The sequence below is a fragment of the Salmo salar genome, chromosome 15 (assembly GCF_965601325.2).
Source record: "Salmo salar chromosome 15, fSalSal1, whole genome shotgun sequence".
Lineage (NCBI taxonomy): Eukaryota > Metazoa > Chordata > Actinopteri > Salmoniformes > Salmonidae > Salmo > Salmo salar.
The window spans coordinates 112,851,595-112,865,000 of record NC_138305.1 but is presented as its reverse complement, the minus strand read 5'-3'; the positions used below and the strand labels follow the sequence as shown (position 1 = coordinate 112,865,000).

The window sequence follows — 13,406 nt, the reverse complement described above, 5'->3', positions numbered from 1 at the left end:
TTCCAGTTTATATCCATCTAGTTCAGGCCTGGGCTCCTCCAGTCCTCTAGCTGTTCCAGTTTTATATCCATCTAGTTCAGGCCTGGGCTCCTCCAGTCCTCTAGCTGGTACTATTGCTCATAAATATTTGAATTGATTTAGCTGGATTAAATTGATGATGATGATGATGATGATTATGCAGATTATTCAATTGTTGTTTCCAGAGAAGGCTAGTGGGCAAACATTTAGGAGGACATGCTCATGTCAAACACGATCAAACACGATGAGCCTGTCCTCCCAGATTACACGTTACAATGAGCCTGTCCTCCCAGATTACACGTTACAATGAGCCTGTCCTCCCAGATTACACGTTACAATGAGCCTGTCCTCCCAGATTACACGTTACAATGAGCCTGTCCTCCCAGATTACACGTTACAATGAGCCTGTCCTCCCAGATTACACGTTACAATGAGCCTGTCCTCCCAGATTACACTTTACAATGATCCTGTCCTCCCAGATTACACTTTACAATGATCCTGTCCTCCCAGATTACACGTTACAATGAGCCTGTCCTCCCAGATTACACGTTACAATGAGCCTGTCCTCCCAGATTACACTTTACAATGAGCCTGTCCTCCCAGATTACACGTTACAATGAGCCTGTCCTCCCAGATTACACGTTACAATGAGCCTGTCCTCCCAGATTACACATTACAATGAGCCTGTCCTCCCAGATTACACGTTACAATGAGCCTGTCCTCCCAGATTACACGTTACAATGAGCCTGTCCTCCCAGATTACACGTTACAATGAGCCTGTCCTCCCAGATTACACTTTACAATGAGCCTGTCCTCCCAGATTACACCTTACAATGAGCCTGTCCTCCCAGATTACACTTTACAATGATCCTGTCCTCCCAGATTACCACTCACCAGCCTCCTTTGGTTGTTTGTAAGGATGATGATGATGATGGCGGTTATGATGAAGGATATCCAGGAGGATGTACTATAGAAGCAGCATGATTAACCCCCTTAATAACCCCCTTAATAACCCCCTTAATAACCCCCTTAATAACCCTTTTGTCTCCCCTGCATGTGGGTTCCCAGGACCTGAAGGTAGAAAGTTCTCTATGTATGTGGAGAGACCGAGAGTCACACACACACACACACACACACACACACACACACACCAAATCAACCTTCACTCATTTCTGACGGCCTGCTAATCTCACGGATAATCGTGTCATTATTGTAAAAGAGATATCGGTGTTTAGAATCACCTGTCTGAACACGGTAGGGATTGTGTCCCAAATGCTGCCCTATTCGCTTGCACTGCTTTTGACTAGAGCACTATAGGCCCCTAGACAAAAGTAGTGCACTATATAGGGAATAGGGCTCTGGTCTAAAGTAGTGCAATGACGGCTGCGTAGTCTCATGGTGTTTATACTTGCGTACTATTGTTTGTACAGATGAACGTGGTACCTTCAGGCATTTGGAAATTGCTCCCAAGGATGAACCAGACTTGTGGAGGTCTACAATTCTTTTTCTGAGGTCTTGGCTGATTTCTTTTGATTTTCCCATGATGTCAAGCAAAGAGGCACTGAGTTTGAAGGTAGGCCTTGAAATACATCCACAGGTACACCTCCAATTGACTCAAATGATGTCAATTAGCCTATCAGAAGCTTCGAAAGCCATGACATCATTTTCTGGAATTTTCCAAGCTGTTTAAAGGCACAGTCAACTTAGTGTATGTAAACTTCTGACCCACAGGAATTGTGATACAGTGAATTATAACTGAAATAATCTGTCTTTAAACAATTGTTGGAAAAATGACTTGTGTCAAGCACAAAGTAGATGCTCTAACCGACTTGCCAAAACTATAGTTTGTTGACAAGAAATTTGTGGAGTGGTTGAAAAACGAGTTTTAATGACTCCAACCTAAGTGTATGTAAACTTCCGACTTCAACTGTACACTACAAAAGTATATGGACACCTGCTCATCACATTCCAAAATCATCTGCATTAATATGGAGTTGGTCCCCCCCTTTGCTGCTGTAACAGCCTCCACTCTTCTGGGAAGGCTTTCCACTAGATGTTGGAACATTGCTGCGGGGGACTTTCTTCCATTCAGCCACAAGAGCATTAGTGAGGTTGGGCACTGATGTTGGGTGATTAGTCCTGGCTCTCAGTTGGCGTTCCAATTCATCTCAAAGGTGTTCGATGGGGTTGAGGTCAGGGCTCTGTGCAGGCCAGTCAAGTTCTACCATACAGATCTAAACAACCTTTTCTGTATGGACCTCGCTTTGTGCACGGGGGCATTGTCATGCTGAAACAGGAAAGGGCCTTCCCCTTTCTATGCTTGCCACAAAGTTGCAAGCATAGAATCGTCTAGAATGTCATTCTATGCTGTAGTGTTAAGATTTCCCTTCACTGGAACTAAGGGGCCTAGCCCGAACCATCAAAAACAGCCCTAGACCATTATTCCTCCTCCACCAAACTTTACAGTTGGCACTATGCATTCGGACAGGTAGCGTTCCGCTGGCATCTGCCAAACCCAGATTCGTCCATCAGACTGCCAGATGGTGAAGCGTCGTTCATCACTCCAAAGAACGCATTTACACTGCTCCAGAGTCCAATGGCGGCGAGCTTTCCAGCCGATGCTTGCACATGGTGATGTTAGGCTTGTGTGCGGCTGCTCGGCCATGGAAACCCATTTCATAAAGCTCCCGATGAACAGTTCTTGTGCTGATGTTGCTTCCAGAGGCAGTTTGGAACTCGGTAGTGAGCTTTGTAACCGAGGACAGATGATTTTCACACGCTACGCGCTTCAGCACTCGGTGGTCCCATTCTGTGAGCTTGTATGGCCTACCACTTCACGGTTGAGCCGTTGTTGCTCCTAGACGTTTCCACTTCACAATAACAGCACTTACAGTTGACCGGGGCAGATCTAGCAGGGCAGAAATTTGAGGAACTGACTTGTTTGAAAGGTGGCATCCTATGATGGTGCCACATTGAAAGTCACTGAGCTCTTCAGTAAGGCCATTCTACTGCCAATGTTTGTCTGTGGAGATTGCATGGCTGTGTGCTCGATTTTATACACCTGTCAGAAACGGTGTGGTTAAAATAGCGGAATCCACAAATTTTAAGGGGTGTCCACATACTTTTGTGTATATATATAGTGTACAGTCGTGGCCAAAAGTTTTGAGAATGACACAAATATTAATTTCCACAAAGTTTGCTGCTTCAGTGTCTTTAGATATTTTTGTCAGATGTTACTATGGAATACTGAAGTATAATTACAAGCATTTCATAAGTGTCAAAGGCTTTTATTGGCAATTACATGAAGTTGATGCAAAGAGTCAATATTTGCAGTGTTGACCCTTCTTTTTCAAGACCTCTGCAATCCGCCCTGGCATGCTGTCAATTAACTTCTGGGCCACATCCTGACTGATGGTAGCCTATTCTTGCATAATCAATGCTTGGAGTTTGTCAGAATTTGTGTGTTTTTGTTTGTCCACCCACCTCTTGAGGATTGACCACAAGTTCTCAATGGGATTATGGTCTGGGGGGTTTCCTGGCTATGGACCCAAAATATTGATGTTTTCTTCCCCGAGAAACTTAGTTATCACTTTTGCCTTATGGTAAGGTGCTCCATCATGCTGGAAAAGGCATTGTTCGTCACCAAACTGTTCCTGGATGGTTGGGAGAAGTTGCTCTCGGAGGATGTGTTGGTACCATTCTTTATTCATGGCTGTGTTCTTAGGCAAAATTGTGAGTGAGCCCACTCCCTTGGCTGAGAAGCAACCCCACACATGAATGGTCTCAGGATGCTTTACTGTTGGCATGACACAGGACTGATGGTAGCGCTCACCTTGTCTTCTCCGGACAAGCTTTTTTCCGGATGCCCCAAACAATCGGAAAGGGGATTCATCAGAGAAACTGACTTTACCCCAGTCCTCAGCAGTCCAATCCCTGTACCTTTTGCAGAATATCAGTCTGTCCCTGATGTTTTTCCTGGAGAGAAGTGGCTTCTTTGCTGCCCTTCTTGACACCAGGCCATCCTCCAAAAGTCTTCGCCTCACTGTGCGTGCAGATGCACTCACACCTGCCTGCTGCCATTCCTGAGCAAGCTCTGTACTGGTGGTGCCCCGATCCCACAGCTGAATCAACTTTAGGAGACAGTCCTGGCGTTTGCTGGACTTTCTTGGGCGCCCTGAAGCCTTCTTCACAACAATTGAACCGCTCTCCTTGAATTTCTTGATGATCCGATAAATGGTTGATTTAGGTGCAATCTTACTGGCAGCAATATCCTTGCCTGTGAAGCCTTTTTTGTGCAAAGCAATGATGACGGCACGTGTTTCCTTGCAGGTAACCATGGTTGACAGAGGAAGAACAATGATTCCAAGTACCACCCTCCTTTTGAAGCTTCCAGTCTGTTATTCGAACTCAATCAGCATGACAGAGTGATCTCCAGGCTTGTCCTCGTCAACACTCATTTGCATGGCAAAGAGGGACTTTGCAATTAATTGCAATTCATCTGATCACTCTTCATAACATTCTGGAGTATATGCAAATTTCCATCATACAAACTGAGGCAGCAGACTGAAAATTAATATTTGTGTCATTCTCAAAACTTTTGGCCACGACTGTAGTTACAGCCTTGCGGATCTCTACGGGTCAGACGAAGGAAAGGAGAACGGTAGAAACGGTAGGTAGCCTAGCGGTTAGAGCAACAAAGTGAAAAATCTGTCGACTAGACAAGGAAAGGAGCTGAGGAAAAGAAGGAAACCACATTTGACTATTGAGATGCGGCCCCGTCTCATTCCTCTACAGTGGCTCCTGGTTCATTGACCCATACATGTGGTGCTTGAGGAAGAAATCACACACACACACACAGAATCCCAATCCCACAGGTCTAAAAGTTAGAGAAAGGTGACTCTGTGTCTGCAGTGTTGATAACTGCTTTACTTCGGTGATATCAGTGTTTCACTGATCAGTATTTGGTCTTAGACACACAGTTTATCCCAATAAGACTAATGTTTTTCTCCCCCCCCCAAAAAATTTGTAAAATGTACAGTCCAGTTCTGGGATGTATTGTCTGATTACATCTTTCTCCCCCCCCCCCCCCCGGTCACCCTCCCTCCTACCAATGTTCCCCGCTCTCTCTCCCCCCTCACTCTCTCCCCCCTCTCAATCCCCCTCTCTCTCTCTCTCTCTCTCTCCCCCCTCTCAATCCCCCTCTCTCTCTCTCTCTCTCTCTCCCCCCTCTCAATCCCCCTCTCTCTCTCTCTCTCTCTACTCTCCCCCTCCTCCGAATCCCCCTCTCTCTCTCTCTCTCTCTCTCCCCCCTCTCAATCCCCCTCTCTCTCTCTCTCTCTCTCTCCCCCCTCTCAATCCCCCTCTCTCTCTCTCTCTCTCTCCATCCCCCCTCTCAATCCCCCTCTCTCTCTCTCTCTCTCTCCCCCCTCTCACTCCCCCTCTCTCTCTCTCTCTCTCCCCCCCTCTCAATCCCCCTCTCTCTCTCTCTCTCTCTCCCCCCTCTCAATCCCCCTCTCTCTCTCTCTCTCTCTCCCCCCTCTCAATCCCCCTCTCTCTCTCTCTCTCTCTCTCCCCCCTCTCAATCCCCCTCTCTCTCTCTCTCTCTCTCTCCCCCTCTCAATCCCCCCTCTCTCTCTCTCTCTCTCTCCCCCCTCTCAATCCCCCTCTCTCTCTCTTTCTCCCCCCTCTCAATCCCCCTCTCTCTCTCTCTCTCTCTCCCCCCTCTCAATCCCCCTCTCTCTCTCTCTCTCTCTCTCCCCCCTCTCAATCCCCCTCTCTCTCTCTCTCTCTCTCTCCCCCCTCTCAATCCCCCTCTCTCTCTCTCTCTCTCTCTCCCCCCTCTCAATCCCCCCTCTCTCTCTCTCTCTCTCTCCCCCCTCTCAATCCCCCTCTCTCTCTCTCTCTCTCTCTCTCCCCCCTCTCAATCCCCCTCTCTCTCTCTCTCTCTCTCTCCCCCCTCTCAATCCCCCTCTCTCTCTCTCTCTCTCTCCCCCCCTCTCAATCCCCCTCTCTCTCTCTCTCTCTCTCCCCCCTCTCAATCCCCCTCTCTCTCTCTCTCCTCTCTCTCTCCCCTCTCAATCCCCCTCTCTCTCTCTCTCTCTCTCTCCCCCCTCTCAATCCCCCTCTCTCTCTCTCTCTCTCTCTCCCCCCTCTCAATCCCCCTCTCTCTCTCTCTCTCTCTCCCCCCTCTCAATCCCCCTCTCTCTCTCTCTCCCCCCTCTCAATCCCCCTCTCTCTCTCTCTCTCTCTCCCCCCTCTCAATCCCCCCTCTCTCTCTCTCACAGAAAGCGATCAGAGTCACCACCTTCATGCAGCGTCTTCGTGCGTCTGAGACTGCTGCAGCTGAAGTGGAGGCAGGAAGACACGGGGAAGGAAGGGGTGAGGACCAGGGGGGAGGAGGGCAGAGTGAGCGGGGAGTGGGGGAGAGTGAGGGAGGAGGGGTGACACCAGAGGTGACAGTTGGAACTAATCCGGAGCGTGAGGAGAGGAACGGGGGAGTAGGGGTGAGGAGGTGGGGAGAGGAGAGGGGAGGAGGGGGGAGAAGCTCTTTGAGTCCCTCTGTAGGGATTTCTCCTTCCGCCGATAACGAACCGCTCTCCCAACCTCCCAATCAATCAAATGCCAGCTCCAAACCTCTGGGGGACGAGCCAAAGAAGCCAGCCGTGAAGAAGACGTCAGGCAAAATGGCCGCCGCATTGGGTCAAACCAAAACAACAACAGAGACCAAAACACCTCCTACCCCCATCGTAACCCGTGACCTCACCAAGCCCCAGGAACCCGTCACTGTCTCTGACCACGACACAGCAGCATCATCGTTGCCTAGCAATGCCAAGAAGAAGCAACCAACCTATGTCACTCCTGAGACTCCAACGACTCAACGACACAAGATGGACGCCCAACTCCACAACATGGGCCCAGGCCCTGCTGCTGCTACTACTACTACTACTACTACTACTACTACTGCTACTACTGCTGCAGCCATAACCCCACCTGCTCCTGCTGACAGGAAGCCGGCAGTGCAGGCTCCGGTAGAGGAGAAGAAGCAGGATGACAGTTGCTGGTGTCAGACCCAGCTCCCTGAGTCTGTAGCTGAGAGGCCTGCTGGAGGTGGGGGAGTGGGGGGAGTAACTGGGCTTGGTGTGGTGTCCATGGGGGGAGGAACTGGCTTGGTGTGGTGTCCATGGGGGAGGAACTGGCTTGAGATGGGAGGGGGAGGGGCAGGTACATTTGGAGCAGGGTCAGGGGTACTTGGAACAGGGCTAGGATCAACAGTAAGAACTGGGATAGGGCCAAGAGGTGACGCGAGCCCCATCGGTAGAGACCAGAGGGTAGACAGTCACAGTGTAGAGTTCAGCATGTCCAGGGGGGAACCCAAACCGTCCGAGGGGGGTTACAGTTATTCCATAGGGTCCCTGGGAAGCTCCCGTAGTCTAGGCCGACACACCACCGCATACGGCCAGGAGGTAGAGCTGGGGGGGTACGGGGGTTCCTACTGCTCCACTCTGTACGGCAGCGGGGGTGGAGGAGGGATGTATGGGGGACTGGGGCACGGAGGGGTCAGGGTCAGAGGTCATGGTAGTAGTACTGCTGATTGGCAGATGGACAGCGTGATCGAACAGATTGAGAAGCAAATGGCGGCGGTGCTGGAGAAGATCGAGGGGGACATGCCCTCTCTCCTGGAACAGATCAGTGACTGCCCCCCGCCTCCCGAACCCCCACGCAGCACACACACCTCCCCTTCCTCACGTTCCCGCTCCTCCCAACACCAACCATCTCACTCCTCCACCTCCTCCCGCACCTCCACTGCTACACCCCCACCCCTCCCCACATCCCCCAGACCACCTCTTCCCTCCCTCCCCCACCTCACCATCCCCCCTCCATCTTACCCGCCTCCTTCCTTGCCCACCCGCTCCCCTGGTCAGCCAATCGGTGAGCACAAGGAGAGAGACAGACAGAGGGGAGCAATCCAATCCCCATCCCTGAGGCCAGGGAAGGGCCTATGAGGTGGGCAGGATGGGGTTTGGGGTTGTTATGACGTTCCAATATCCCCACTAGAACACCTCGTTGATTCTAGAATGTCTAAGTTGTATGCCAGTGGATATTGAACACTAGAACACCTCGTTGATTCTAGAATGTCTAAGTTGTATGCCAGTGGATATTGAACACTAGAACACCTCGTTGATTCTAGAATGTCTAAGTTGTATGCCAGTGGATATTAAACACTAGAACACCTCGTTGATTCTAGAATGTCTAAGTTGTATGCCAGTGGATATTGGAACAGAGCAACAGATGGGTTATCCAATCGAACGAGCGTTCATACTAGACACACTACACCAGAAACATGACATACGGATTGTTCAATTAAATTGAAGGATCAGAAATTACATTTAATTGAAATGAATCTCCTGTATTGATTGGATTTAAATGGAATTGATCCCACCCCTGATTCACTTTCTCATAGTTCAGTAATCTCAGTCTTGCGTAATTGGTCAGATGCTCTATGTAATTCTGGGTCCACAAGTGTTAAGAGATCCACTCTCTCTCTTTGCAAGTTATGGGCAAGTCTATGTCCCTATATGTACCCTTCTCTTACGGGCAAGTCTATGTCCCTATATGTACCCTTCTCTTACGGGCAAGTCTATGTCCCTATATGTACCCTTCTCTTACGGACAAGTCTATGGCCCTATATGTACCCTCCTCTTACTGGCAAGTCTATGGCCCTATATGTACCCTCCTCTTACGGGGAAGTCTATGGCCCTATATGTACCTTCCTCTTACAAAATTTGAAAGATACTAACACCTGCAAAAGATTTGTCCAAAGCACAGGAACGAATTCTACTCATTATTTCATGCATCCCGTTGTATCATCATGACAGATCTACGGTACCATTTGTTTACGTAAAGATGTTGGATCTTAACTTGATCTCTCGTCACAGAGTATTATCCTGACGCATCAGGAAATTCAAATGAGCCTTGTGAGTAGGATTGCAAAATTCCAGGAACTTTCAATAATTTCCCTGATTTTCCAGAAATCCCAATTGGAGGATTCACAGAATCAAGGGGAAATAAGCAGAAAATCCAAAATCCTCCAACTAGGATTTCAGGAAAACCAGAGAATTTATTGAAAGTTCACAAAATTTTGCAACCTTACTCGTGAGTGGTTGAAAATGAGTAGTTCTCTTTCTCTCCATGTGTGGGCAGTCTAGTCTTTGGGATCAGGGCCTGCTATCAAAATAATGTTCTCTCTCGCTCACTCAAATACTAGGTCCTACTTCTGCAACATTCAAATGTACAAAATGTATATCTGAATGCAGCCATACACATCAACAACAACTGCTATTTTATATTAGCTTAATAACACTGCAAAAAATAACTTAACAAAACCTATATCCCTAATTTCTTCAGACTTCCATAGCTCCCAGGCTCCGGGGCGTTAGAGCGCCTCATGTAACTCCTTCCCTGAGAAATCTTTTAGTCCCAGGAACCGCTCTTCCGCGTCCACAATAATGTTCATCTTCCTGGACTTTCCCTCCAGTCCACTTTCTTTACAAGTAACATCCCTGAATCCTGCTGGATGGAAGCCAACTCTATAGCCTGCATTGAAGACCTTCACAGCAACATGGAGTCCTCAAGAGTGACTTTCAATCCCTCCACTCTTTTCGACAACCATATGAAATGTTCTGGACGGCCCTGATTTTGGTGACCTTGTTCAAAGATGTAGCTTCATGCTTTTCACCAGGGTTGCAACACTTCACAGCTTCTTCATAACCATGACTTTCTTTTCCACAACTTCTCCATCTTCCGCAGACTCTCCCTTCAAAGATGTAGCTTCATGCTTTTCACCAGGGTTGCAACACTTCACAGCTTCTTCATAACCATGACTTTCTTTTCCACAACTTCTCCATCTGGGATTCTTCCGCCTGCAGACTCTCTCTAAATGTCCAAACACTCTACACCATTTAGCAACGACCTGGAAATACAATTTCTTACAGTAAAGTATACATAGCCCAGCTTCACTCGGGTAGGGAAGGACTCCACATTAAAAAAAAAAACACAAGAATAGACACAAGCTCCACTCCAGGAATACTCTTCAGCTCCTCGATACCCACTTTCTCTGAGACTCCAGCTCTCCCTTGACAGGTGCTCTTCTCCTTAGCTTAAAGCATGATGCAGCATGGTCATCAATTCACCTGATACCCAACAGACGCTTCCTCTGTTCAGCGGAAATGCAAAGAAATCAAGATCAGCTCACTCCTCATGACCCACAACGACTTCACTCTACCCACACCTCTCTCCACTATCTTGGATACATCCAACAGATTTGGCAATTCAGGCCCCAAATTGTCCCAGAAACTGGACTCTAGCCAGAAACCAGGTATTCTCCATAGTAGGAGTCTTCATTCCCATCCCAACTTTGCTTATTTTCCCGTTATTTTGGGCAGAGGTCCATTCTTCCTTACTTCCACCGCCATCTGATTCATATTCCACATCCTTCTTTCATCCGAGTTCTGGTGACCTCGACTCCTAACCCCTCCCGTCTCCATAAACCTCTGCCTGGAGTCTTTGACACTCAACAAAATGAGAACTGCTCGTCGTCGTGGGAACCTCCCTATGAAATTAGTCCAGACACAGACATCATCTTTTAGGGAGCTGTAATGAGGTGACCAAAAATGGTTGCAAGTGCGAGTGAATTTAGCGCCGTATTGATGGTTTAACAAGACATCACATGGCGATAATAAGGATCCTGCCTTATAACAGGCTGACTGCAAAATACATTTAGAAATCTATATTATTCAATTATTGCACCCACACTGCTCATGCGCGCCAACGAGCGTCTGCATTGCCAAGGGCTAAAATAGAAGTCAGTTCTATTTGTGGCGCAGATTGCGCTGCAAATCCTGCCTCTCCCATCTCCTCATTGGTCTATAGAAGCAAGTGCCCACGTGCCATCTCCTTATTGGTTATACCCACGTGGGTGACTGAAAGACGAATGAGGTCAGTGGCGATAATGCACCTAATTTATGAAAGTTGCCAATCGCCATATAAAGTCAAGAGAAGAAAAAGCCTAGAAGGAGGAGAGATGACTTGAAACAATTCGTTTGACCGTTTTGTGTGTGGATTAATTGTCAGAGTAGAGGACCTTGTGCATTTCAGGTAAAATAACAACTCAATGTTTATATCCCAGGACAAACTAGTTAGCAACAGCAAGCTAGCTAAATAGGACAAATTAGTTAGCAAGTGCAAGATAGCTAGCTAAATTGCCATAAAGGTTTAATGCTTTTCGACCTGTCCCCAAATTAATATAATTGGTTAAGAGTTTGTTTTGATATTTTAACCTGCGTGTCGTGATGGCGTTTGGTGTAGGGGGACAAAATACATCTATGCACGATGACGCGCGATGGTGCACGATGGTGCGCACGCACAGCCGGTTTGGGTTCTGCGTTATGGGGCAGAATTTCTAGGCAGGACGTCAGAATTGCAGCATTGCATTAGTGGAAACCAAGACTGTTTTCAGGACAGGCCTGGTGCAGCTAGATTGAGACACGTCAAGGACAATTTTTGCATTTTAGCAAACGCCTCGATCAGACCGACAGTGTTATTGCATTCCATGCTGCATAATAATTAGTGCCGTCAAAACTTTTTTCATTATGTAATCCATCATTTTTTTTTTGTGGATATGTGTACAACAAACGTTTAACATTCACCTGTTATTACTAGTTCTGTCAAGTCTACACGTACAACATTGGATAAATCCAACGTGCAACTGCCTCTGCAACGCAATGCTGCAAGGCAAAAGCAGCTTTCCATTGAAAATGAATGTACTTCTGGTGTACCAAAAAAAGCAAGGCGATATCGATGTGATGGAGATGCAACTCTAACCCTTTTCCTAACCTTAACTTTAATTAGCCTAACCTGTCACCATAAAACCTGCCACGTAAATTCCCCTAACCTGATACAAGAAGTTACTTCTGCTAAGTCAAAACCAGGCAGACCTTCCCTGAGAACAGTCTTGGTTTCCACTAACGCGATACAGCGTCTACATTGGGATGTTCCTTTGCCATGTATCTTTCGCCGGGGAGACTATCCCCCCCATTACACCTTACGGTGCACCCGTTTTTTTTATCTGAATTATTGGCATACAGAAGTCCCCGCTTGGGATAACATTTTCCAGATTAATAAGGAATAACTCCTCCTTTCGACGAAATGGGTCATATTAAGATCCAACATCTGTAGTTTGTCCACGAGAGATTAAAAGTGACCGGATGATGTTAAGAAAATTCCCAGAACACACGTTGTTCACATTCCCAGAATTCCCAGAACACAGAGTCTTGTACCTTTTCCAAACTGTCAATAAAAGAAACCGACTGGATTCATGCTCTACTCCTCCTTGTCCTCCTGAAAGGGTTTTCAACCAACACCTGTCCCCTATAGAAAGGCTACACCGAGTGGACAAAACATTAAGAACACATTTCTAATATTGAGTTGCACCCCCCCCTTTTTACCCTCATAACAGCCTCAATTCGGTGCGGCTGGTAGCCTTGTGGTTAGAGCGTTGGGCCAGTAACCAGCAGGTAGCCTTGTGGTTAGAGCGTTGGGCCAGTAACCAGCAGGTAGCCTAGTGGTTAGAGCGTTGGGCCAGTAACCAGCAGGTAGCCTAGAGGTTAGAGCGTTGGGCCAGTAACCAGCAGGTAGCCTTGTAGTTAGAGCGTTGGGCCAGTAACCAAAAAGGTTGCTAGATCGAATCCCTGAGCTGACAAGGTAAAAATCTGTCTTTCTGCACCTGAACAAGGCAGTTAACCCACTGTTCATAGGCCGCCATTGTAAATAAGAGTTTCTTAGTTCTTAACTGTCTTGCCTAGTTAAATAAAGGTTCAATAAAAATACAATAAAAATTTGTTGGGGCATAGACTCTACAAGTTGTTGAAAGCGTGCCACAAGCATGCTGGCCCACAGTTGTGTCCAGATGGCTGGATGTCCTTTGGGTGGTGGACCATTCTTGATACACACGGGAAACTGTTGAGAATATTTTGAATGATACACATCCATAATCCATGTCGCTTAAAGAAATCCTTCTTTAATGAACCTGTCTCCTCTTCATCTACTCTGATTGAAGTGGATTTATCAAGTGACATCAATAAGGGATTTGGGATTTTACTATTATTATCATTATTATTATTATTATTATTCTTATTATTATTATTATTATTATTATTATTATTATTATTATTATTATTATTGCAAAAGCAGCAGCTACTCTTCCTAGGAAGGGATCAACAGGAAGATTAGCTGCTGCTTTTGCAACGGCTAAATGGGGATCCTAAGACAAATCTTAATGTTTTGTAAACTCAGTATATGTACAGTATATTTACAGTGAGGGGGGGAAAAAA

At 47.0% G+C, this 13,406-nt stretch overlaps 1 protein-coding gene across 1 annotated transcript in view; it reads left to right on the top strand.

Annotated features, from left to right (window-relative positions):
- The window catches only part of LOC106572974 (uncharacterized), a 127,059-nt gene extending 113,910 nt beyond the window's left edge, over positions 1 to 13,149 (top strand). Inside the window, 1 exon segment of the mRNA XM_045696564.2 lies at positions 6,303 to 13,149. Coding sequence (XP_045552520.2) covers positions 6,303 to 8,021 — 1,719 coding nt within the window. The 3' untranslated portion in view covers positions 8,022 to 13,149.
- Positions 13,150 to 13,406: the final 257 nt, after the last annotated feature.